The sequence below is a fragment of the Ranitomeya variabilis genome, chromosome 4 (assembly GCF_051348905.1).
Source record: "Ranitomeya variabilis isolate aRanVar5 chromosome 4, aRanVar5.hap1, whole genome shotgun sequence".
NCBI classification, from domain to species: Eukaryota; Metazoa; Chordata; class Amphibia; order Anura; family Dendrobatidae; genus Ranitomeya; species Ranitomeya variabilis.
Window position 1 is genome coordinate 566001894 of NC_135235.1, and position 26556 is coordinate 566028449.

Below are 26556 nucleotides of genomic sequence, written 5' to 3' on the forward strand. Positions count from 1 at the left end.
TTTGGTGCGGATCAGGCAGGGGGATGAGTGGAAGACCGCATTTAATACGCCCGAGGGCCACTTTGAGTATTTGGTCATGCCTTTTGGTCTTTCTAATGCCCCTTCAGTTTTCCAGTCTTTTATGCATGATATTTTCCGCGATTTTCTGGATAAATTTATGATAATATATCTGGATGATATTCTGATTTTTTCTGATGACTGGGACTCTCATGTCCAGCAGGTCAGGAGAGTTTTTCAGGTTCTGCGGTCTAATTCTTTATGTGTGAAGGGGTCTAAGTGCGTTTTTGGGGTCCAGAAAATTTCCTTTTTGGGGTATATTTTTTCTCCCTCTTCCATTGAGATGGATCCCGTCAAGGTGCAAGCTATTTGTGACTGGACTCAGCCCTCCTCTCTTAAGGGTCTTCAGAGATTTTTGGGCTTTGCCAACTTTTACCGCCGATTTATTGCTGGTTTTTCGGATGTCGTTAAACCACTGACTGATTTGACCAGACAAGGCGCTGATGTTGCTAATTGGTCCCCTCATGCTGTAGAGGCCTTTCAGGAGCTTAAGCGCCGTTTTGCCTCTGCCCCTGTGTTGCGTCAGCCTGATGTGAATCTGCCTTTTCAGGTTGAGGTTGACGCTTCGGAGATCGGAGCTGGGGCAGTGTTGTCGCAGAAAGGTTCCGACTGCTCCGTCATTAGGCCTTGTGCCTTCTTTTCTCGCAAATTTTCGCCCGCAGAGCGGAATTATGATGTTGGGAATCGGGAGCTTTTGGCCATGAAGTGGGCGTTTGAGGAGTGGCGCCATTGGCTCGAGGGGGCTAGGCATCAGGTGGTGGTATTGACTGACCACAAAAATTTGATTTATCTTGAGACTGCCAGACGCCTGAATCCTAGACAGGCGCGCTGGTCTTTATTTTTTTCTCGCTTTAATTTTGTGGTGTCATACCTACCGGGTTCTAAGAATGTTAAGGCAGATGCCCTTTCTAGGAGTTTTGACCCGGACTCTCCTGGTAATTCTGAACCCACAGGTATCCTTAGGGAGGGAGTAATTTTGTCGGCCGTTTCTCCTGATCTGCGGCGGTCCTTGCAAGAGTTTCAGGCGGATAGACCGGATCGTTGTCCGCCTGATAGACTGTTTGTTCCGGATGATTGGACCAGCAGAGTCATCTCTGAGGTACATTCTTCTGCATTGGCAGGTCATCCCGGAATTTTTGGTACCAGGGATTTGGTGGCAAGATCCTTCTGGTGGCCTTTCCTGTCACGAGATGTGCGAGTCTTTGTGCAGTCATGTGACGTTTGTGCTCGGGCCAAGTCTTGTAGTTCTCGGGCTAGCGGACTGCTGTTGCCCTTGCCTATTCCTAAGAGGCCTTGGACACACATCTCGATGGATTTTATTTCAGATCTGCCTGTTTCCCAGAAGATGTCTGTCATCTGGGTGGTCTGTGACCGTTTCTCTAAAATGGTCCATTTGGTTCCTCTGCCCAAGTTGCCTTCTTCTTCTGAGTTGGTTCCTCTGTTTTTTCAGAATGTTGTCCGATTGCACGGTATTCCTGAGAATATTGTTTCTGACAGAGGTACCCAATTTGTGTCTAGATTTTGGCGGGCATTCTGTGCTAGGATGGGCATAGATTTGTCTTTTTCATCTGCTTTTCACCCTCAGACTAATGGCCAGACCGAGCGGACTAATCAGACCCTTGAGACATATCTGAGGTGTTTTGTCTCTGCTGACCAGGATGATTGGGTTGCTTTTTTGCCATTGGCAGAGTTCGCCCTCAATAATCGGGCCAGTTCTTCCACCTTGGTGTCCCCGTTTTTCTGTAATTCGGGGTTTCACCCTCGATTTTCCTCCGGTCAGGTGGAATCCTCGGATTGTCCTGGAGTGGATGCGGTGGTGGAGAGATTGCATCACATCTGGGGGCAGGTTATGGACAATTTGAAGTTGTCCCAGGAGAAGACTCAGCGTTTTGCCAACCGTCATCGTCGTGTTGGTTCTCGGCTTTGTGTTGGAGATTTAGTGTGGTTGTCTTCTCGTTTTGTCCCTATGAGGGTCTCTTCTCCTAAGTTTAAACCTCGGTTCATCGGCCCTTATAGAATATTGGAGATTCTTAATCCTGTTTCTTTCCGTTTGGACCTCCCTGCGTCCTTTTCCATTCATAACGTTTTTCATCGGTCGTTATTGCGCAGGTATGAGGTGCCTGTTGTACCTTCAGTTGAGCCTCCTGCTCCGGTGTTGGTTGAGGGTGAGTTGGAGTACGTTGTGGAGAAAATTTTGGACTCTCGTGTTTCCAGACGGAAACTCCAGTATCTGGTCAACTGGAAGGGTTTTCGGCCAGGAGGATAATTCTTGGGTCAATGCATCTGATGTTCATGCTTCTGATCTTGTTCGTGCCTTCCATAGGGCTCATCCTGGTCGCCCTGGTGGATCTGGTGAGGGTTCGGTGCCCCCTCCTTGAGGGGGGGGTACTGTTGTGAATTTGGATTCTGGGCTCCCCCGGTGGCCGCTTGTGGAATTGGACTTGTCATCCTCTTTCCTGTTTCACCTGGTTCCATCAGTAGTGGGTGTCGCTATTTAAGCTCATTTCTCTGGTGGTTTCTTGCCGGTCAACAATGTTATCTGATGCCTCTCAGTGCTTGTTCCTGCTTCTAGACAACTACTAGATAAGTTGGACTTTTGTCCATGTTTTGTTTTGCCTATTTGTTCCAGTTCACAGCTGAAGTTTTGTTACTGTGTCTGGAAAGCTCTCGTTGATCAGGGATTGCTACTCTGGCGTTATGAGTTAATGCCAGAGTTTAAGGTAATCTCTGGATGGTGTTTTGTTAGTGTTTTTCTGCTGACCATGAAAGTATACTATCTGTCTTCTGCTATCTAGTAAGCGGACCTCAAATTTGCTAAGACTATTTTCCTGCTGCGTTTGTTGTTTCATCTGAACTCACCGTCATTATATGTGGGGGGCTACTGTCTTCTTTGGAATATTTCTCTAGAGGTGAGCCAGGTCTTATATTTCCCTCTGCTAGCTATTTAGGTCTTAGGCCAGAGCTGGGCATCTAGCGATAAATAGGAAATGCTACCTGGCTATTTCTAGTTGCGCGGCAGGCTTAGTTCATGGTCAGTATAGTTCCATCTTCCGAGAGCTTGTCCCTCTATAGGCTTGCTATGATCTCTGCCTGCAGAGATCATGACAGGCGACACTGGCTAGAGGGAGCTAAGCATCGTGTGGTGGTCTTGACTGATCATAAAAATTTGATTTATCTTGAGTCGGCCAAGCGGTTGAATCCTAGACAGGCTCGTTGGTCGTTGTTTTTCTCACGTTTCGATTTCGTGGTCTCGTACCTTCCTGGTTCGAAGAACGTGAAGGCTGATGCTCTTTCTAGGAGTTTTGTGCCCGACTCCCCTGGAGCTTCTGAGCCGGTTGGTATCCTCAAAGAGGGGGTAATTTTGTCTGCCATTTCCCCAGATTTGCGACGGGTGTTACAGGAATTTCAGGCAGATAGACCTGACTGTTGTCCATCAGAGAGACTGTTTGTCCCAGATAGATGGACCAGCAGAGTTATTTCCGAGGTCCATTCTTCAGTGTTGGCGGGTCATCCTGGGATTTTTGGTACCAGAGATTTGGTGGCTAGATCCTTCTGGTGGCCTTCCTTGTCGCGGGATGTGCGTTCCTTTGTGCAGTCCTGTGGGATTTGTGCTCGGGCTAAGCCTTGCTGTTCTCGTGCCAGTGGTTTGCTTTTGCCTTTGCCGGTTCCTAAGAGGCCTTGGACGCATATTTCCATGGATTTTATTTCGGATCTTCCGGTCTCTCAGAGAATGTCTGTCATCTGGGTGGCTTGTGATCGTTTTTCTAAAATGGTCCATTTGGTGCCCTTGCCTAAGTTGCCTTCTTCCTCCGATTTGGTTCCGTTATTTTTTCAGAATGTGGTTCGTCTGCACGGCATCCCTGAAAACATTGTGTCTGACAGAGGATCCCAGTTTGTGTCCAGATTTTGGCGGTCCTTTTGTGCTAAGATGGGCATTGATTTGTCTTTTTCGTCGGCCTTCCATCCTCAGACGAATGGCCAAACCGAGCGAACTAACCAGACCTTGGAAACTTATTTGAGATGTTTTGTTTCTGCTGACCAGGATGATTGGGTGACTTTTTTGCCATTGGCCGAGTTTGCCCTTAATAATCGGGCTAGTTCGGCTACTTTGGTTTCGCCTTTTTTTTGTAATTCTGGTTTTCATCCTCGTTTTTCCTCGGGTCAGGTTGAGTCTTCGGACTGTCCTGGGGTGGATAGGTTGCAGCAGATTTGGAACCATGTGGTGGACAATTTGATGTTGTCACAAGAGAAGGCTCAGCGCTTTGCTAACCGTCGTCGCTGTGTGGGTCCCCGACTTCGTGTGGGGGATTTGGTGTGGTTGTCTTCTCGTTATGTTCCTATGAAGGTTTCTTCTCCTAAGTTTAAACCTCGTTTTATCGGTCCTTATAAAATTTTGGAAATCCTCAACCCTGTGTCATTTCGCTTGGACCTCCCGTCATCGTTTACCATCCATAATGTGTTCCATAGGTCTTTGTTGCGGAGGTATGTGGTGCCTGTGGTTCCTTCTGTTGAGGGAGAATTGGAATACGTGGTGGAGAAGATCTTGGATTCTCGTATTTCAAGACAGAGGCTTCAGTATTTGGTTAAGTGGAAGGGCTATGGTCAGGAGGATAATTCCTGGGTTGTCGCCTCTGATGTTCATGTGGCCGATTTGGTTCGTGCCTTCCATGTGGCTCACCCTGATCGCCCTGGGGTTTCTGGTGAGGGTTCGGTGACCCCTCCTCAAGGGGAGGGTACTGTTGTGAACTCTGTTTCCGGGCTCCCTCCTGTGGTCATGAGTGGTATTGTGTGAGTTCTCTTTGGGCTCCTCCTGGTGGCTCTTTTTGTTATTTTGCAGGTTTCTGGCAGGATCAGCTGTCTCGTCATCTGCTAGTTAGGTTTCCTATTTAATCCACCTGGTCCTTCATTCCTTGCCTGTTGCCGTTGTATTCAGTGCTATTCTGATTGCTCCTGTCTACATCCGTTATCAGTCTCTCCAAGAGAAGCTAAGTTCTGTTTGCTTATTTTTGCTCATCTGTGTTCAAGATGTTTCCTAGTATATGATGAGTTTTTGTCCAGCTTGCTAATATGTGATTTCCCTGCTTGCTGGTGCTCTGGGGTGCTGAGTTGCTCCCCCCACATCGTTAGTTGGTGTGGGGGTTCTCGCATTCTCTGCGTGGATATTTTTGCATAGGGTTTTTTACTGACCGCACAGATCCCTTGCTATTTTCTGCTATCTAGCGTTAGTGGGCCTCATTTGCTTAACCTGTTTCATCTCTGCGTTTGTCTTTTCCTCTTAACTCATCGTTATTATTTGTGAGGGGCTTCTATATCTCTGGGGGATTTCTCTGAGGCAAGTGAGGTCTTTACTTTCTCTTTAGGGGTAGTCAGTTTCTCAGGCCGTGAAGAGACGTCTAGGATTTCAGGAAACGTTCCACGGCTGCCTATAGTGTGTGCGGTTAGGATCAGGTTTGCAGTTAGTCCAGTTACCACATCCCCAGCTCGTCCTATTATTTTCTACTTAGCTGGTTAGATTTGTGATCCTAAGCCACTAGGATCATAACAGGGGCCATGTATCGTGAGATTTTGAGTGCAAACCTCCTTCCATCAGCAAGGGCATTGAAGATGAAACGTGGCTGGGTCTTTCAACATGACAATGATCCAAAGCACACCGCCAGGGCAACAAAGGAGTGGCTTCGTAAGAAGCATTTCAAGGTCCTGGAGTGGCCTAGCCAGTCTCCAGATCTCAACCCTATAGAAAACCTTTGGAGGGAGTTGAAAGTCAGTGTTGCCAAGCGAAAAGCCAAAAACATCACTGCTCCAGAGGAGATCTGCATGGAGGAATGGGCCAACATACCAACAGTGTGTGGCAACCTTGTGAAGACTTACAGAAAACGTTTGACCTCTGTCATTGCCAACAAAGGATATATTACAAAGTATTGAGATTAAATTTTGTTTCTGACCAAATACTTATTTTCCACCATAATATGCAAATAAAATGATAAAAAAACAGACAATGTGATTTTCTGGATTTTTTTCTCAGTTTGTCTCCCATAGTTGAGGTCTACCTATGATGTAAATTACAGACGCCTCTCATCTTTTTAAGTGGTGGAACTTGCACTATTGCTGACTGACTAAATACTTTTTTGCCCCACTGTGTATATATATATATATATATATATATATATATATATATATATATATATATATATATATATATATATATATATATATACACTGCATAGTTGGAGAAGTCCTTCTATGACGTATACAGTATATTCTGCAGATGACATTTCCTGTAGTTCTTGACTGAATTTGTACACACTGCAGCAGGGATTTTGACCCACTCCTCAATACAGATCTTCTACAGATCTTTCAGGTTTCTGGACTGTCGCTGGGCAACATTGAGTTTCAGCCCACTCCAAAGATTTTCTATTGGGTTCTGGTCTAGAGACTGGCTATGTCACTCCAGGACCTTGAAATGCTTCTTACAGAGCCACTCCTTAGTTGCCCTGGCTGTGTGTTTTGGGTCATTGTCATGTTGGAAGACCCAGCCGCAACCCATCTTCAATGCTTTACTGAGGGAAGGAGGTAGTTGGCCAAAATCTTGTGATACGATACCTTGTCCATACTTCTTTAATTTGGCGCAGTCATCCTGTCTCCTTTGCAGAAAAGCACCCCAAAGTATGTTTTCCCCATTAGGCTTCACTGTAGTGACAGTGTTCTTGGGTTTGTACTCATCCTTCTTCTTCCTCCAAATACGGCTAGTAGAGTTGATAACAAAAAGTTCTAATTTGGTCTCATCTGACCACATGATTTTCTCCCATGCCACCTCTGGATTATCCAGAAGGTCATTTACAAACTTCAAACGGGCCTGGACTTGTGCTGGCGTGAGCAGTGGGCCTTGCGTGCCCTGCAGGATTTTAATCCATGACGCTGTAATGTGTTACAAACAATAATGTTTGACACTATGGTCCCAGCTTTCTTCAGATCATTGACCAGGTCCTCCCATTTAGTTTTGGGCTGACTCCTGACCTTTCTCAGAATCATCCATACCACACGAGGTGAGATTCTGTATGGAGCCCCAGATCAAGGAAGATTGACAGTCATCTTCTGTTTCTTCCATTTTTCTAGGAATTGTGCCAACAGTTGTTGCCTTCTCACTAAGCTGCTTTCCTATTGTCCTGTAGCCCATCCCAGCCTTGTGCAGGTCTAAAATGTTGTCCTTGGTGTCCTTAGACAGTTTTTTGGTCTTGGCCATGGTGGAGAGGTTGGAGTTTGATTGAGTATGTGGATATGTGTCTTTCTTTCAGATAAAGAGTTCAACCAGGTGCAATTAATACAGGTAATGAATGCAGAGGAGGAGGGCTTCTTATAGAAAAAGTAACAGGTCTATGAAAGCCAGAATTCTTGCTGGTTGGTAGGTGATCAAATACTTATTTCATGCCACAAAATGCAATTATTTAAAAATCATACAACGTGATTTTCTGTGTTTTTTTTTTAATTTTAGAGTCTGTCTCTCACATTTTAAGTGTTTATATGATAAAAATTACAGTCCTCTCTATGCTTTGTAGGTGGGAAAACTTGCAAAATAGGTAGGGCAGTGTATCAAATACTTATTTTCATAATATATATATATAATACATACACACATTTACATACACACACATATATATATAATAATATATAATATATAGTGTGTGGCTACTCTCCAACGCATGAAGATGGAAACTCCCTTGACTTGGTCTTCTTCCGACTTTGCTCAGTGGACAATTTCACAAACTCCCCTCTCCCGCTCTCTGACCACAACCTTCTTTCATTCTCTATCAAGAACTGCCATCCCGCTCAGGTCACCCCCACTTTCCACACTTATAGAAACATACAGGCCATTAACACCCAGAAACTTATGAAGAACTTGCAGTCCTCATTGGCCCCAATCTCCTCCATCTCATGTCCTGATTCTGCTCTGAAGCATTACAATGAAACCCTGCAAAGTGCCCTGGATGAAGCTGCACCTCCTATACATAGAACAACTCAGCACAGACGGCGACAACCATGGCACACGCTGCAAACACGTTTCCTGCAGCGGTGCTCCAGGTGCGCCGAACGTCTGTGGAGAAAATCTAATCTACCCGAAGATTTCATCCATTATAAGTTCATGCTAAAAACATACAACTCTGCCCTTCACCTCTCCAAACAAACCTATTTCAACACCCTCATCACCTCACTGTCAAATAACCCTAAACGTCTCTTTGACACTTTCCAGTCCCTACTCAACCCAAGAGAGCAGGCCCCAACCACGGATCTCCGCGCTGACGATCTGGCCAATTACTTCAAAGAAAAAATTGACCACATTCGACAGAAAATCATCTCCCAATCTCTTCATACCATGCACTGTCCTCCCTCCCCCACTGCATCTAGTTCACTCTCTGACTTTGAACCAGTTACAGAAGAAGTAATCAGACTCCTTGCATCTTCTCGCCCGACCACTTGCACCAGTGACCCCATTCCGTCACATCTCCTCCAGTCCCTTTCCCCGGCTGTCACCTCTCACCTAACAAAAATATTCAACCTTTCTCTCACTTCCGGTATATTTCCCTCCTCATTTAAGCATTCCATCATACATCCATTACTTAAAAAACCATCCTTCGACCAAAACTGTGCTGCTAATTATAGACCTGTCTCTAATTTTCCTTTCATCTCTAAACTCCTCGAATGCCTGGTCCACTCCTGTCTTACCTGCTATCTCTCAGATAACTCTCTTCTCGACCCTCTTCAATCTGGCTTCCGCTCTTTACACTCTACTGAAACTGCCATCACTAAAGTCTCTAATGACCTACTAACAGCTAAATCTAATGGTCACTACTCCATGCTAATACTCTTGGATCTCTCCGCAGCATTCGATACTGTGGATCATCAGCTCCTCCTCACTATGCTCCGCTCTATCGGCCTCAAGGACACCTTTCTCTCCTGGTTCTCCTCCTATCATATTCCTCACCAACCGTTACACCGATGCCTCTACCTTGTGCCAGTCATTACACTGGCTACCCATCCACTCCAGAATCCAGTACAAAACTACTACCCTCATCCACAAAGCACTCCATGGCTCAGCACCACCCTACATCTCCTCTCTGGACTCAGTCTACCACCCTACCCGTGCCCTCCGCTCCGCTAATGACCTCAGGTTAGCATCCTCAATAATCAACCTCCCACTCCCGTCTCCAAGACTTTACACGTGCTGCGCCGATTCTTTGGAATGCACTACCCAGGTTAATTCGATTAATCCCCAATCCCAGTTTTAAGCGTGCCGTAAAAACTCATTTGTTCAGATTGGCCTACCGCCTCAACGCATTAACCTAACTATCCCTGTGTGGCGCATTAAAAAAAACAAAAAACAATCAGGTTCCTCGCATCATGTTCTCATAAACTTTATGCAGTTAATAGCACTCTGTGTCTGTACTGCTACATACTTAGGCAGTTAAGTGGTTCATGCAGCTTTACATGAACACCCGAGCCTTACACTATGGCTGGTCCAAATAACTAAAGCAATTGTTACCATCCATCTCTCGTGTCTCCCCTTTTCCTCATAGTTTGTAAGCTTGCGAGCAGGGCCCTCATTCCTCCTGGTATCTATTTTGAACTGTGATTTCTGTTGTGCTGTAATGTCTATTGTTTGTACAAGTCCCCTCTATAATTTGTAAAGCACTGCGGAATATGTTGGCGCAATATAAATAAAAATTATTATTATTATATCCCTTTACATTTTTCACGCTTTGTTTAATTGCAGCCATTTGGAAAATTCAAAAAAAGTTCATTTTTTTTCTCATTAATGTACACTCTGCACCCCATCTTGACTGGAAAAAAACAGAAATGTAGTAATTTTTTCAAATATATTAAAAAAGAAAAACTGAAATATCACGGTCATAAGTATTCAGACCCTTTACTCAGTATTGAGTAGAAGCACCCTTTAGAGCTAGTACAGCCATGAGTCTTCTTGGGAATGATGCAACAATTTTTTTCACACCTGGATTTGGGGATCCTCTGCCATTCTTTCTTGCAGATCCTCTCCAGTTCCGTCAGGTTGGATTTGAACGTTGGTGGACAGCCTTTTTCAGGTCTCTCCAGAGATGCTCAATTGGGTTTAGGTCAAGGCTCTGGCTGGGCCAGTCAAGAATGGTCACAGAGTTGTTCTGAAGCCACTCCTTTGTTATTTTAGCTGTGTGCTTAGGGTTATTGTCTTGTTGGAAGGTGAACCTTCTGCCAAGTCTGAGATCCAGAGCAATCTGGAAGAGTTTTTCATCCAGGATATCTCTGTACTTGGCCGCATTCATGTTTCTTTCAATGCCCACCAGTCATCCTGTACCTGCAGCTGAAAAGCACCCCCATAGCATGATGCTGCCACCACCATGTTTCACTGTTGGGATTGTATTGGGCAGGTGATGAGCAGTGCCTGGTTTTCTCAACACATACCTCTTAGAATTATCACCAAAAAGGTCTATCTTCATCTCATCAGACCAGAGAATCTTATTTCTCATAGTCTAGGAGTCCTTCATGTGTTTTTTATAGCGAACTCTATGTGGGCTTTTTCTTATGTCTTGCACTGAGGAGAGGCTTCCGTTGGGCCACTCTGCCATAAATGCCCGACTGGTGGAGTTCTGCAATGATAGTTGACTTTGTAGAACTTTCTCCCATCTCCCTACTGCATCTGTGGAGCTCAGCCACAGTGATCTTGGGGTTCTTCTTTACCTGTCTCACCAAGGCTCTTCTCCCACAATTGCTCAGTTTAGCTGGACGGCCAGGTCTAGGAAAACTTCTGGTGGTCCAAACTTCTTCCATTTAAGGATTATGGAGGCTACCTGTCTCTTAGGAACCTTGATTACTGCAGAAATTTTGTTGTAACCTTGGCCAGATCTGTACCTTGCCACAATTCTGTCTCTGAGCTCCTTGGCCTGTTGCTTTGACCTCAAGATCAACCTTATCATTTGGTCTGACATGCACTGTGAGCTGTGAGGTCTTACATAGACAGGTGTGTGCCTTTCCAAATCAAGTCCTACCAGTTTAATTAAACACAGTTGGACTCCAATGAAGGAGTAGAACTATCTCAAGGAGGATCACAAGGAAATGGACAGCATGTAAATATGAGAGTCTGAGCAAAGGGTCTGAATATGTATGACCATGTGATATTTCAGTTTTTCTTTTTTATTAAATTTGCAAAAATTTCTACATTTCTGTTTTTTTTCAGTCAAGGTGGCGTGCAGAGTGTGAATTAATGTGAAAAAAAATGAACTTTTTTTGAATTTACCAAATGGCTTCAAGGAAACAAAGTGAAAAATTTAAAGAGGTCTGAATACTTTCCGTACCCACTGTATATATGTATGTATACAGTATGTGTGTGTGTTTAAGAGTAGGTTATATGTGTGTGTTTAAGAGTAGGTTAATTTTAACATTGAGAGATAGAATATCAAAAATAAAATCCAGAAAATCACATTGTATAAATTATATACATTTATTTGCATTTTGCAATGAGAAATAAGTATTTGATCCCTCAGGCAAACAAGACTTAATACTTGGTGACAAAACCCTTAGTTAATGATGATGTTTGTGCAAATGTCAGGAGGAATTTTGGCTCTCTCCTCTTTGCAGATCATCTCTAAATTATTAAGATTTTGAGGCTGTCGCATGGCAACTCGCAGCTTCAACTCCCTCCATAAGTTTTCTATAGGATTAAGGTCTGGAGACTGGCTAGCCACCCCATGGCCTTAAGGTGCTTTTTTGTAGCCACTCCTTTGTTGCCTTGGCTGTATGCTTTGGGTCATTGTCTAGCTGGAAAGACCCAGCCACGACCCATTTTGATGTCCTGGCGGAGGGAAAGAGGTTGTCACTCAGGATTTTATGGAACATGGCTCCATCCATTCTCCCATTGATGAGGTAAAGTAGTCCTGTGACCTTAGCAGAGAAACACCCCCAAAACATAATGTTTCCACCTTCATGCTTGACAGTGGGGATGGTGTTCTTTGGGTCATAGGCATCATTTCTCTTCCTCCAAACACGACAAGTTGAGTTAATGCCAAATAGCTCAATTTTTATCTCATCTGACCACAGCACCTTCTCCCAATCACTCACAGAATCATCCAGGTGTTCATTGGCAAAGTTAAGGTGGTCCTGCACATGTGCCTTCTTGAGCAGGGGGACCTTGCGGGCACTGCAGGATTTTAAACCTTTACAGCGCAATGTGTTAGCAATGGTTTTCTTGGTGACTGTGGTCCCAGCTGCCTTGAGATCATTAACAAATTTCTCCCCGTGTAGTTTTAGGCTGATCTCCCACCTTCCTCATGATCAAAGATACCCCACGAGCTGAGATTTTGCATGGTGCCCCAGATCGATGTCAATTGACAGTCATTTTGAATTTCTTGCATTTTCTTACTATTGCACCAACAGTTGTCTCCTTCTCACCCAGCATCTTATGGTTTTGTAGCCCATTCCAGCTTTGTGCAGGTCAATGATGATGAACCAGACATCCTTAGAAAGCTCTTTGGTCTTGCCCATTGTTGTAGGTTAGAGTCTGACTGACAAATTGAGTCTGTGGACAGTAGTCTTTTATAAAGGTGACTATGTAAGACAGCTGTCTTTAACCCCTTCCCGACATGTGACGGTATAGTACGTCACATGTCGGGACCCCCGCTTTGATGTGCGCTCCGGCGGTGAGCGCACATCAAAGTCGCGACATGTCAGCTGTTTTTTACAGCTGACATGTGCGCGCAATAGCGGCGGGTGAAATCGCGATCACCCGCCGCTATTAACTAGTTAAATGCCGCTGTCAAACTCAGACAGCGGCATTTAACTACCGCATCCGGCCGTGCGGCCGGATATGAGCGCATCGCCGACCCCCGTCACATGATCGGGGGTCGACGATGTGTCAGGAAGGTAACCATAGAGGTCCTTGAGACCTCTATGGTTACTGATTGCCGGTGGCTGTGAGCGCCCCCCTGTGGTCGGCGCTCACAGCACACCTGCAAATCTGCTGTGTAGCAGCGATCTTATGATCACTGCTGCATAGCAGAGCCGATCGGGTTGTGCCTGCTTCTAGCCTCCCATGGAGGCTATAGAAGCATGGCAAAAGTAAAAAAAAAAGTTTTTAAAAATGTGAAAAAAATAAAAAAAATATAAAAGTTTAAATCACCCCCCTTTCGCCCCAATCAAAATAAATCAATAAAAAAAAAACCCAACCTACACATATTTGGTATCGCCGCGTTCAGAATCGCCCGATCTATCAATAAAAAAAAAGCATTAACCTGATCGCTAAATGGCGTAATGAGAAAAAAATTCGAAACGCCAGATTTACGTTTTTTTGGTCGCCACGACATTGCATTAAAATGCAATAACGGGCGATCAAAAGAACGTATCTACACCAAAATGCTATCATTAAAAACGCCAGCTCGGCACGCAAAAAATAAGCCCTCACCTGACCCCAGATCACGAAAAATGGAGACGCTACGAGTATCGGAAAATGGCGCAATTTTGTTTTGTTTTGTTTTTTGCAAAGTTTGGAATTTTTTTTCACCACTTAGGTGAAAAATAACCTAGTCATGTTAGGTGTCTATGAACTCGTAGTGACCTGGAGAATCATAATGGCAGGTCAGTTTTAGCATTTAGTGAACCTAGCAAAATAGGCAAGCAAAAAACAAGTGTGGGATTGCACTTTTTTTGCAATTTCACTGCACTTGGAATTTTTTTCCCGTTTTCTAGTACACGACATGCTAAAACCAATGATGTCGTTCAAAAGTACAACTCGTCCCGCAAAAAATAAGCCCTCACATGGCCAAATTGACGGAAAAATAAAAAAGTTATGGCTCTGGGAAGGAGGGTAGCGAAAAACGAAAATGGAAAAACGGAAAAAGCTCCGGGGGTGAAGGGGTTAATGCAGGTAATGAGTTGATTAGTAGCGTCTAACTGGTCTGTAGGAGCCAGAACTCTTAATAGTTGGTATGGGGATCAAATACTTATTTCTCACTGCAAAGTGCAAATAAATTTATATAATTTATACAATGTGATTTTCTGAATTTTATGTTTGATATTCTATCTATCAATGTTAAAATTAACCTACCCTTGAAATTATAGACTATAGTAGAAGACATGGACAGCACATTTGAAAATCATGCATTCATCTAATGCTGCTAGGCAAAAATTTGCAAACCTGAGCATGAGGTTCTTAGTTTAACATTCTGATTGGATTGTATGAAGCCCACTGACATGTCAGGGCAAACCTCTCTGTGGGCTTTAAAAGTTAGGGACCCACTGAGAGGTTAGTCATGATGGGGCAGTGGGCTTCATACAATCTGATTAGAATGTTAAACTAAGAACCTCGTTTTCAGTTTTGTAAACTTTCGCTTAGCGGCAATTAGTTTTACGTATGATTTTTGGTTGTGCGGTCTATGTCTATTTTTCTTCAGTTTAGAGTACTTTCAGGCTCAGACTACATAGAGTTTTTGAGTAGTCTGTCACCATGGAGGTGCATGGACCTACATTAGAGTAATAAATACAATCAAGATAAAATCACTATTTTTATCTAGACTTTTTGTAAAAGTGCTTAATTTTGTATTTATTTTTAATTTTAGTTTGCACGGCAAAATTACATACTGCATGCAAAAATGACCATGGCCTTAACACATTTTAGGAGTAATTTTGTCCATAATGATAATGTAAGCTCCTTTGTGTAAGCAACAATTAAGGTCATTAGGCAAAAAAAAAAAAGACAATTGTAAAAAAATAATCACCATGACAAAATGCAAGGCTTGTTCGTCTAGGAACTGTGCAGAGAGACCTCTTTACTATAACCTGATCCCATAAAGTACACATGCCTACAATCTCTTTACTGCTGTACTTCCCTGGAGTCTAAGGGTATGTTTCCAAGGTCAGTAAACGCTGCGGGTTTGACGCTGCATTCATCCACTGGGTCAAACCCGCAGCGGCCAGATGTTACAGCATAGTGGATGGGATTTGAAGAAATCCCATCTCCACTATGTGTGCAGTTATGCCTCCAGCTTCCCTGCGGAGACGGACATGCGGCGCATCTTTTGAGACCGCAGCATGTCTATTTATCTTGTGGAGACACTCCATGTCTGCAAAATACATTTCCTGTACAATGTATTGTGTGCAGTGATTCCGCACGTTTCAATGAACACATGCGGAATCACTTGCGTTCAAAAGCCGGCAGCGCTTTGGGTGCAGCGGGTATGTGCTGCGTCCAAAGCACTCCTGGTTCCTGACCATGGAAACATACCCCAAGAAGATGATGGTTCGTCATGCTCCTCCTTCTGTATATGTTCTGTAGGCAGATTGTGGTCAGAACATGCAGTTACTGATACAGTTATGCTGTTGCCCATGGACCCCCTAACTTTTTTTTAATTTTATTGTAATGCACATAGCCGGAGAGCCCATTATTAGCCTTATCTCAAGCAACCCCAATTATAAACATTTTAACTAGTTTTTATTTAAAGCACCACTCATGCCTTGTTTTCTTATTGCAGCACTGGAGTTGTGCCTCTAATCTAAGTTCCCTGCCCCTAGTATTATACTCGCCAACAGCCATCTTCATCTTTTATCGACACCTCTACGGTCTTCTTCAACACTTTATGACTTTCCAGATCGCTCCAGTATTTTCTGGGTGGGCCGGAAGTCACATCTCAATGTAAAAATCTATGAGAGTCAGAAAGAGGCCAGAACTCTGCTCTCATAGAGTTACACTAACAGCTTGTGACCGTTACCTCTGACTTCCCGTCCGTCAGAAGTTATGGCCGCAAGATCGCGGACCGGTACCGGAGCGACGCCGGGAAGAGCTGTAGACGGTGGCTGGAGAGTATAATACTAAGTACAGGGAGCTTAGATTAGTAGCACCACTTCAGTGCTGAAATACAAAAAAATGTAGTGGTGCCTTTAATGGCAGAAAAATCTGGAGGATTCAAATAGATTAGAAAAACATTCCAGTAATGGCGCCACACCTATCCACAGGATGTGTGTGGTACTGCAGCTCGGCTTCATTGAAATATCTAGGCCTGGGAGAAAATGTTGCACACAATCCATGGACAGTTGCCTGTTTTTAGAATAAAACAGCCATGCCATATTTAGTTTTTTTCTCCAAAGTTTTGACAACAGAACTAAAATAAATTAGTAATGTAGATCATATACAACATTTACTGAACGGATGACACCGCATAAGATTTCAATATCATAACTGATAGTTTGTGTAATTACCGTATATACTGTGATATCTCTGCAATAATTCAAGCAATCGAATCAATTTCTCCCTTTTGGAGACCATCTGTACAGATGAGATCCCTCTGATTAGAAGTGTTTTTGACTGAGCTCGTGCTTAGTTTGCGAGTCCTTTCTCTGGATGCTGCACATCTGTAGCCTCTCCTACCACGTACAAGATATGCCCCAGCTGTTGCATTTAATACATACACCTTCAGTGAGTGAATCTCAATTGCAATGGCTCGTTAATCAATAGTCATTTGTCATCTGGGCAGGGAAGGGTTAAAACTATCTTTCATGCCTGATCAAAGAGTGTTCGCAATACCAATGTGATTCCTAGGATTATACGGTAAAGTATGGAATTTGTCAGCTGTTAACTTTGTCCATATGAGCAAGGTTTATAAGGTGCGGGTCAACATCTGAGAATACCTTTACTCTTTATCATTTTTGGGGCCTGTGGTGTGTGAGTGGTGCCAGGCCTTCATCATGATGGACTTCCGGCAAATGGGATATGAGCCTTCAGATAAAGTTTATTAGAATTGAAAGGTCTTGACTTGGGCTAACAGGTCTATATGATTTTCTTCAAGTGCCTCCCTATTGTGCATCTTGAAACAGTCACACCGCTAGATTTCAGAGAGTCCTGTATTTCAGCTGATGTTATTTGTGGGTTTTTCTTTGCATCCCGAACAATTTTCCTGGCAGTTGTGGACGACATTTTTGTTGGTCTACCTGACTGTAGTTCTGTTTTTACAGAGCCCCTGATTTTCTATTTGTTAATCACAGTTTGAACGCTGGTGGCTAGCATTATCAATTACTTGGATATCTTTTTGTATCCGTTTCCTGTTTTATACAGTTCAACTACCTTTTCCCGTAGATCCATTGACAATTCTTTTGCTTTCTCCATGACTCACAAACCAGAAATGTCAGTGGCTGGATGAAAGATGCAAGAGTCTGTTTGGATCCCAAATACTCATTCAGCTTTTATGTACACACACTAATTACAAGTAAACAGGTCACAGGTGAGGATGTTACCTTTAGTAGCTATGCAAACCCATTTGTGTCAACTTCTGTGCATGTTAACAGGCCAAAATAACCAGGGTATGTGAACTTTTTATCAGGGTAATTTGGATGTTTTGGGTTGTCATTATGTTTTAAAAAGAGAAAATACAGTAGTTTGACAACAAATGGCTTCACCCAAACACTAACCATGAGTGGAGAAAAAGCTTTGGTGTTATCATTCACATTCTCTGAAAAAAGTCAAGGAATCAAAACTCTTGCCGGGGTATGTAAACTTTTGAGCACAACTGTGTATGTGTGTGTGTGTATATATATATATATTTATATTAGTTATACTTGAGTTACGGTAATGGGTTTCTATGAGACATATATATATTCTCAGTTAATCACCTGATGAAGGGGACGTATTTCCCTGAAATGCGTTGTGTTGAATGAATAGACTTTTCTTATCTGACTTGGGTGGTTCCTGAGTGTGGCACCCTGTGGATCTCCACCGCCCACCTTTCATCGTTTTTCATTGCAACAGAAATCGCACATCTATTCCAATAAGTCTTTCTGATCAACATCTAAATTCCCTTTATAGTTGTGGTTCTATGGTTGGGGCCTTTGAATTTCAGTACATAGCAAAGGTGCCAACATTTCTGGGGGACATTTAAATGGTTTATCCTGTTCTGTCCGGCAATGATCTTTGTCAGCTCAGAGTAGTCACAGACTGCTCCTACTAGCGTTCACGTCAACAGAGCAGCTGCTTCTTTTCCACTCTACTCTGTTGACGGGAATGTGACTGCCAGTGTCATGCTGATTGACAAATTTGTTCCCAGCATGATGAAGGCAGTGATTTCCTGTCAACACAGCAGCCCGGAAGAGGAAGAACTGTTCTGTTGACGTGTGGTTAAATTAATCAGCAGAATCGCCGGCAGGAGTGGTCTGTGATTGCCGGTGCCAGCCAGAACAGGCAGGTAGTTAGCAACTACCTTATAGTTCCCCATGAAAAAAATATAAGATACAATACAGTACAGACCAATAGTTTGGACACACCTTCTCATTTAAAGATTTTTCTGTATTTTCAAGACTGAAAATTGTAAATTCACAATGAAGGCATCAAATCTATGAATTAACACATATGGAATTATATACTTACCAAAAAAGTGTGAAACAACTGAAAATCTGTCTTATATTCTAGGTTCTTTAAAGTAGCCACCTTTTGCTTTGATGACTGCTTTGCACACTCTTGGCATTCTTTTGATGAGCTTCAAGAAGTAGTCACTGGAAATGGTCTTCCAACAATCTTGAAGGAGTTCCCAGAGATGCTTAGCACTTGTTGGCCCTTTTGCCTTCACTCTGTGGTCCAGCTCACCACAAACCATCTCGATTGGGTTCAGGTCTGGTGACTGTAGAGGCCAGGTCATCTGGCGTAGCACCCCATCACTCTCCTTCTTGGTCAAATATCCCTTACACAGCCTGGAGGTGTATTTGGGGTCATTGTCCTGTTGAAAAATAAATAATGGTCCAACTAAAAGTAAACCGGATGGAATAGCATGCCGCTGCAAGATGCTGTGGTAGCCATGCTGGTTCAGTATGCATTCAGTTTTGAATAAATCCCCAACAGTGTCACCAGCAAAGCACCCCCACATCATCACACCTCCTCCTCCATGCTTCACGGTGGGAAACAGGCATGTAGAGTCCATCCGTTCACCTTTTCTGCGTCGCACAAAGACACGGTGATTGGAACCAAAGATCTCAAATTTGGACTCATCAGACCAAAGCACAGATTTCCACTGGTCTAATGTCCATTCCTTGTGTTCTTTAGCCCAAACAAGTCTCTTCTGCTTGTTGCTGTCCTTAGCAGTGGTTTCCTAGCAGCTATTTTACCATGGAGGCCTGCTGCACAAAGTCTCCTCTTAACAGTTGTTGTAGAGATGTGTCTGCTGCTAGAACTGTGTGTGGCATTGACCTGGTCTCTAATCTGAGCTGCTGTTAACCTGCGATTTCTGAGGCTGGTGGCTCGGATAAACTTATCCTCAGAAGCAGAGGTGACTCTTGGTCTTCCTTTCCTGGGGCGGTCCTCATGTGAGCCAGTTTCTTTGTAGCGCTTGATGGTTTTTGCAACTGCACTTGGGGACACTTTCAAAGTTTTCCCAATCTTTCAGACTGACTGACCTTCATTTCTTAAAGTAATGATGGCCACTTGTTTTTCTTTACCTAGCTGTTTTTTTCTTGCCATAATACAAACTCTTACAGTCTATTCAGTAGGACTATCACCTGTGTATCCACCAGACTTCTGCTTAACACAACTGATGGTGCCAACCCCATTTATAAGGCAAGAAATCCCACTTATTAAACCTGACAGGGCACACCTATGAAGTGGAAACCATTTCCGGTGACTACCTCTTGAAGCTCATCAAGAGAATGCCAAGAGTGTGCAAAGCAGTCATCAAAGCAAAAGGTGGCTACTTTGAAGAACCTAGAATATAAGACATATTTTCAGTTGTTTCACACTTTTTTGTTAAGTATATAATTCCACATGTGTTAATTCATAGTTTTGAAGCCTTCAGTGTGAATTTACAATTTTCATAGTCATGAAAATACAGAAAAATATTTAAATGAGAAGGTGTGTCCAAACTTTTGGTCTGTACTGTAGATCCGGATAACTCCTCAAGTCCCAACCCCAACCTCACACATCCCTTTTGGGAACACCTCTGCTGATTTGAGGCTAAGGCCAGGATCACACATGCAAGAAACACGGCTGAGTCTTGCATGTTAATACCCAGCACTGCCGCCAGCACTCAGGAGTGGAGCGTGCGGCCGCATAGCAATACATGCAGCCGCAAGCTCCGCTCACAATTGTAGGGTGCAGTACCGAGTATTAACATGTGAGACTTAGCCGTGTTTCTCACATGTGTAATCCCGGCCTTATATAAACTTTATCCAGTTTTGCATAGGAATATTTAATGTACAATTGTGATACAGATCCAAAAGTTCCCTTCCCTCTAATCTTTACAACTACAGTACATTAAATAAAAAAATAATCATAAATCTTATGCTGGATCCCATGAAAAGCATAGTTATAAATTATAGCAAAAAAAGTACAGCTCTGTGTGACATTCAAAAGCACTGACACAATGTTGAGTATTGTTAGACATTTCCTTAAGTTTTCCAAAGATTTTGACAGATTTTTTCCAACAATCTGTGATTGTGTCCTTGCCCTTCTGTAAGAAATATTCACGCATCTGTTCTGTTTTTAGGGATAAAGAAAATATTTACCCTGCAGTTCAGTGTCAGAGGTATACATCGGGAGTAGCACCTGATTTATACCTCCAATGTACACTGAAATATAGGCATACATACCCCATCGGCTTTTGCATTAAAAATTGATGGATATGACACATACAATAAGAGATTACCAGGCACGTATCAAATGGATACTGCAATGCGAATAGACTATTACAGCAACATTTTTGTATCTCTTGGGTCCTACAGAGACAGTTCAGCTAGCATGGGGTTCACCATGAGTGGTGGTTTCATAGTATTTTATAAGGCTATTAGCTTTCAACCATTGACCTCCCACTGAACTGACATTTGACCAATCCTGCCTTCCTGCACAAAGTTTTCACTATGAAAAGGATGTCAGGTCTACTTATTCGTAGATGGTGAATAAGGCTATGTTGGCAGCAGGTGGCATCATGAAACTTGAACCCTTGTGATTTAGTCGCTTTGTTAATGCTCCTTTTCAGTAACCTTTTATGGGGCCAGGGGACCATAAATTCCGGTCTGCTGAGAGACCTTGTGGTTTCCATTCAGAGCAAGATGTCAGCGTTGAATAAGATAATCCTCTAAAGCCTGGCTTTAGCAGGGTCATCTATCTCTTGGGTCTTCTGATTTACAAGTAACCAGTCCAATGACCCAGGAATCAGACTTATCTACCATATACGCAAAGCAATTTTTTTTCCAGGCTCTAATCTCTATGGGCCTAAATGGGCCTTAAAGAAGGGGTGTTCAACTCTATCTTGTGAAACTCGGGGGCAATCTTATTTGCAGTGTAGGGTGGCACTGGCCTTCCGTTATAATCCACATGCATGACACAGATTTATTACTTTTGAGTGACCTAGATAGAGAGTACATGCAGTGTAAGAGTCACTATGGTTTTGACCCCATATCTAAGTCTACAATATAAAGTGCAGCTCTGGAGCACAAACTGCTCCTCTATAAAATATTGTACAAACGAAGTAAACAACCATAAGGACATATCATTTTTATCATACCCGAGTAGGTTGGAAAAAACGAATCTGTCAAAAGTCTGACAAAAAGTGCAATGTTTTTGTAATAAATCATTATAGGTTATCATTATCCCTCAACTGCTGACATTATCTGTGTAATTTGTTTTTACTCCATGTAAAACATTTGGGAAGGGGAAGGTGGGAACATGTTGCCAACATCTGGCCAGAAAAGTTTAATTTAATAATTTAAAACCACTATGAACAAGTAAGTTGGAAGAAGAGCTAAAGAAAAATTGTATAATATGTTCTATATGTTTCCAATTAACGGTTCAAAGCAGAAACCACAAAGAAAATCCCGCCTGCCGCAACTGAACTGGCCTTAACTTTTCCTAAGCGATGATCTATCTAAGTGAGAATAAACTACAACTTCCAGCCTCCAGCTGTGAAAGCATGCTGGAAGTTGTAGTTTTGCAGAAGCTGAAGATTAGTGACCTAGAAGATTGGTCAATAGGGAATCTGGCACAAGAATTATGGTTCTCAATCAGGTGGAGGCATAAAGTATGGACAGAGTCCAGCTCTGTGTCACTCACCTGGTTTCAAGGCGGATGTTAAAAAAACAAAACAAAAGATATTCATGAGAGCCGCGGAAATAATTTTAGAGCCAAAACGGTCAACTTAAATCTAGTAACCGGTCCTCTTCAAAAGAAAAATCATTATTTGAGCAGTGGCCTCGGCATTACACAAAGAGCACAAAATAGAGAATTATGTATCATGCTTTGCCTTTCAATATAATTAACAGTTTTATCTAGAATGCTTCATTTAATAGGAATGATGTGCAGGAAAAAAATTACATTAGCAATTTTCATATTGTCTATTCCCAAGGAGAAACTTTCCCTTGCTATACAAAGATCACTTTTCAGGCTTCTGAATAGCGGACCCGTTGACCACAATATATTTTAAAGGGGCTTATTCAAAACCAAGATTTATCAAGATTTATCACAGGATAGATAAGTATTAAATCAGTGGACTTCCAATTTCTGGAACATCCATTTTTTGGAGCAGTGGCTGAGCATGGGTATAGACGTCTTCTTACAAGTTTATGGGAGATAAGCAAGTGAATAATAGCTGTCGCTATCCATTTAAAGTTCATATATTCAATAGAACCCCCAATCAGAGGGTTGGGACTATCTTGTTGGTGCAAATGCACTCTGCATTCTCTTTATTTGGGTATCCCATAGAATGATGTCTTATAATTAAAGGGTCTGTATAGCGGCAGGTCCCCATTGTCATTCACTTATGTTGTATGCATATAAACAGAATTTATTTAGGGGCCATAAACATTTTCCGTGAAGGCATTATATACCAAATTCTCCTGACCTGGATTTGTTATCTATCTGACCTAAGAAATACTAGAACTAGGATCAATGTTTGATCAGTGGTATATCGACCCAAATTATTCAGTGCAATAAATTGGAGATCTTGTACACGAGGGCAACGTGGCCCCTTCATAGTGCCAGGCTGACCCAAAGGTCAAACCTCAACCAATTTGTTACTGGATAGGCCACCAACCTCTAAATTTTAGAGTATACCTCTTAGGGACTGCTGCAGGATTGCATAAACATAGTTGTGTTCTTCAAGTTACACCTGATCATGGGTTATCCGGTTTAGCAGCTCAGCTGTTCTGAAGGGAATGGTACAGAGCTGCAATGCCACACACAACCTGTAGAGAGGGGTGATGCCATTTTTAACCATAAAACCTTTTTGAATTTGACTGACTATGGCACTAGTCTCCAAGTTCTAGCAGTTGTCCAACTGAAAAACCCAACATTCTCTGACAGACTGCTGGCGATAATTTCATTTTTTCATCCTAGGGAAATTACAGATTACCTTTATAGGGTAAGCTATAAAAAGTAATGTGCCAGTATTGCAATTTTAGTAAATTCTTAAATAGTTGTCTTTTTCTTTCAGAAAAACAGTGCCGTATGGACTCTCCAGTTACAGGGGCAGCGTACGAAAAAGACGAGGTACAGACAGAAGGCGGATGAGCTCCTCGTCACAGCTCCGGTGTTCATGTACAGATCCAAGAGACCTACATTGTGTCAACTTCTGTAAAGAAAAGACAGACAGGTGAAGGCTCAGTCTGTGGTCACTTGTATGGGCTATCCTTAGTGCATCGCAAACTACCACATGACCTGTCAGTCTTGCAATACTACGAAGATCCGGAAAACCTGAATTGTTGTTTTCTTTGGAGAAAAAAATGTGGTGAGAAACAGTTGCCTGACTATGAAAGGGTTGACTGGTGGTTATCGAGACTCATGTGGTTTATAACCCTTGAGGCCACAGGTTTGTAAAATAACACCCACGTTATTTTAAAACGACATCCATTCCTTGGCCAAGTAACAAAATTTAAAGTGAGGAACAAAAATATAACACGAATCAGATGCCTCACTCTTGGCACCTGAGAATGGGAGAGAGAAATTAGGCATTAGTACATTAAAAAAAAGTTATATGAGCAAAGTTTAACTCGCATTTCTGGAGGTTCAGATCATGTACTATGAATTGAACTAGCTCAGCAGATTACTTTATGGAGTTTCATCAATATTAATATTCAAAGAATGGATAATCAATGTATATTTATTTCTACACCAGCCCCCTCCTCATCCAGCAGAGCGAAGTAGCAGCTGCTCGGGCGGTGTTCCTGGCACGGCAACTCAGCCCTGTTTAAGGCTGCTGGTCCCTTGTGTTTTGATCAGTGATAAGCAATGGTGTAGTTTCCAATTGATCCAATATTGATGGCCTATAATAAATATAATATAAAAAAAAGTAAGTCTTTAACTGATCCCCCCTCCACTAAAAAGCAGTCAAAGAGTTTTTCACTATCTTGCTGCCTGGGTGAAAGACCCAACTATGTTCTCAATACATGGAACAGGAGAGTGTGAAACTTTAGTAGGACACAAGATCTTCTTAAGAAGGTCTATTACTGTGGTACAAAAACTGCAAAGTCTAAACCCAGCTGTAGAAAGCTAAACTGGATAGCCCATTAACACAGGCCAGGGTCCCTTATAATTTGAAACAAAGAACTGCTTGAGGCTTTCCCCCACAAAATCTTTATTGGTTCCCATTTACTCCAAATCATGTAGTTACATCTAATGCTTATAGGTTTATTCCGCTATAAAAATACGAAGCAGAGATTGAAAGTCCTACATTCAGTTATAGGAGATCAAATTTGGAGGCTCATGACAAAACTGGCGATTTTAATGGTGGGAATCAGTTTAATTTTACAGTAAGTTTTGGGTTTTTGTCTTGCGGCATCTCAGTAAATGACTCCTCAGGTTACTGATTCTGACGAACTAGTGACAATTATTTGCTAAGTTAAGCTAGGTAATAGTGATGAGTGAATATACTCGTTACTCGAGATTTCTCGAGCATGCTCAGGAGTCCTCCGAGTGTTTTTTAGTGCTCGGAGTTTTAGTTTTTATTGCCGCAGCTGAATTTTCTGCATCGCTGCAATAAATGAAAACTAAAAATGATGTTCCTCTTGCTCAACATAAAAAAAACAAACAAACCTTTCAGTCTGCCTTATGGACTTACTTGTTCTTGGCTGCAGAAGTTGGACTTTCCTGCTCATTTCCTGTCCTGGATTTGTGCAATGTGCACTATTAAGGATTCTCCTCAAACACATTTCCCTTTTATGGAGGTACATGGTATGGATGTCTCATCTCCCCTGCTTTTTTGGCTCATTTTCAAACTTTTAGCCATACGTCTGTGCCTTAACCCTAATGTCTGTGAGGTTGAGGGTGTGTTGGTTCCACATTAGCTTTTCATGTTCGCTGATGACTTCTTAGCTCTACTTACCCCTCCCCACTCCTCATTATTACTCAACCCATTCCAATTTCTATCCATTTCTGGATTGGCATCCAGCCTGAAGGCCAATTAAACAAAATCTCAGGCTATTATTATATCCCTCCCAGAATCCTCAGTTAATGAAAATAAACTCAAAATCTCTTTCCAATGGTCAACCGGTTGGCTGTATTATCTGGGAGTTAAAGTAACGATAAACTTATACCCTCTTATGCTCTAGAAGTTTCACTTATTACTCTAAATCTAGGGTACACTGCAAATCTGGTTACACCAAATACACTGCTTAAAAAAATAAAGGGAACACTAAAATACCACATCCTAGATATCACTGAATGAAATATTCCAGTTGTAAATCTTTATTCATTACATAGTGGAATGTGTTGAGAACAATAAAACCTAAAAATGATCAACATAAATCACAACTAATATCCAACAGAGGTCTGGAGTTGGAATAATGCTAAAAATAAAAGTGGAAAATGAAGTTACAGGCTGATTCAACTTCAGTGGAAATGCCTCAAGACAAGGAAATGATGCTCAGTAGTGTGCAGCCTCCACTTGCCTGTATGACCTCCCTACAATGCCTGGGCATGCTCCTGATGAGACGACGGATGGTCTCCTGAGGGATCTCCTCCCAGACCTGGACTAAAGCATCCGCCATCTGGACAGTCTGTGGTGCAACGTGACGTTGATGGATGGTGCGAGACATGATGTCCCAGATGTGTTCAATTGGATTCAAGTCTGGGGAACGAGCGGGCTATTCCACAGCTTTAATGCCTTCATCTTGCAGGAACTGCTGACACACTCCAGCCACATGAGGTCCTACATTGTCCTGCATTAGGAGAAACCAAGGGCCAACCGCACCAGCATATGGCCTCACAAAGGGTCTGAGGATCTCATCTCAGTACCTAATGGCAGTCAGGCTACCTCTGGTGAGCACATGGAGGGCTGTGTGGCCTTCCAAAGAAATGCCACCCCACACCATTACTGACTCACTGCCAAAATGGTTATGCTGAAGGATGTTGCAGGCAGAAGATCGCTCTCCAAGGCATCTCCAGACTCTGTCACATGCTCAGTGTGAACCTGCTTTCATCTGTGAAGAGCACAGGGCGCCAGTGGTGAATTTACCAATCCTGGTGTTCTGTGGCAAATGCCAAGCGTCCGGCACAGTGTTGGG

General features: G+C 42.7%; 1 protein-coding gene across 2 annotated transcripts in view; it reads left to right on the top strand.

Moving 5' to 3' along the window:
• The window catches only part of EDN3 (endothelin 3), a 174703-nt gene that overhangs the window by 134824 nt on the left and 13323 nt on the right, over positions 1 to 26556 (top strand). For both annotated transcript variants that reach the window (XM_077252833.1, XM_077252832.1), the window contains exon 3: positions 23490 to 23648. In XM_077252833.1, coding sequence (XP_077108948.1) covers positions 23490 to 23648 — 159 coding nt within the window. The remainder of the gene's footprint in view (positions 1 to 23489; positions 23649 to 26556) is intronic.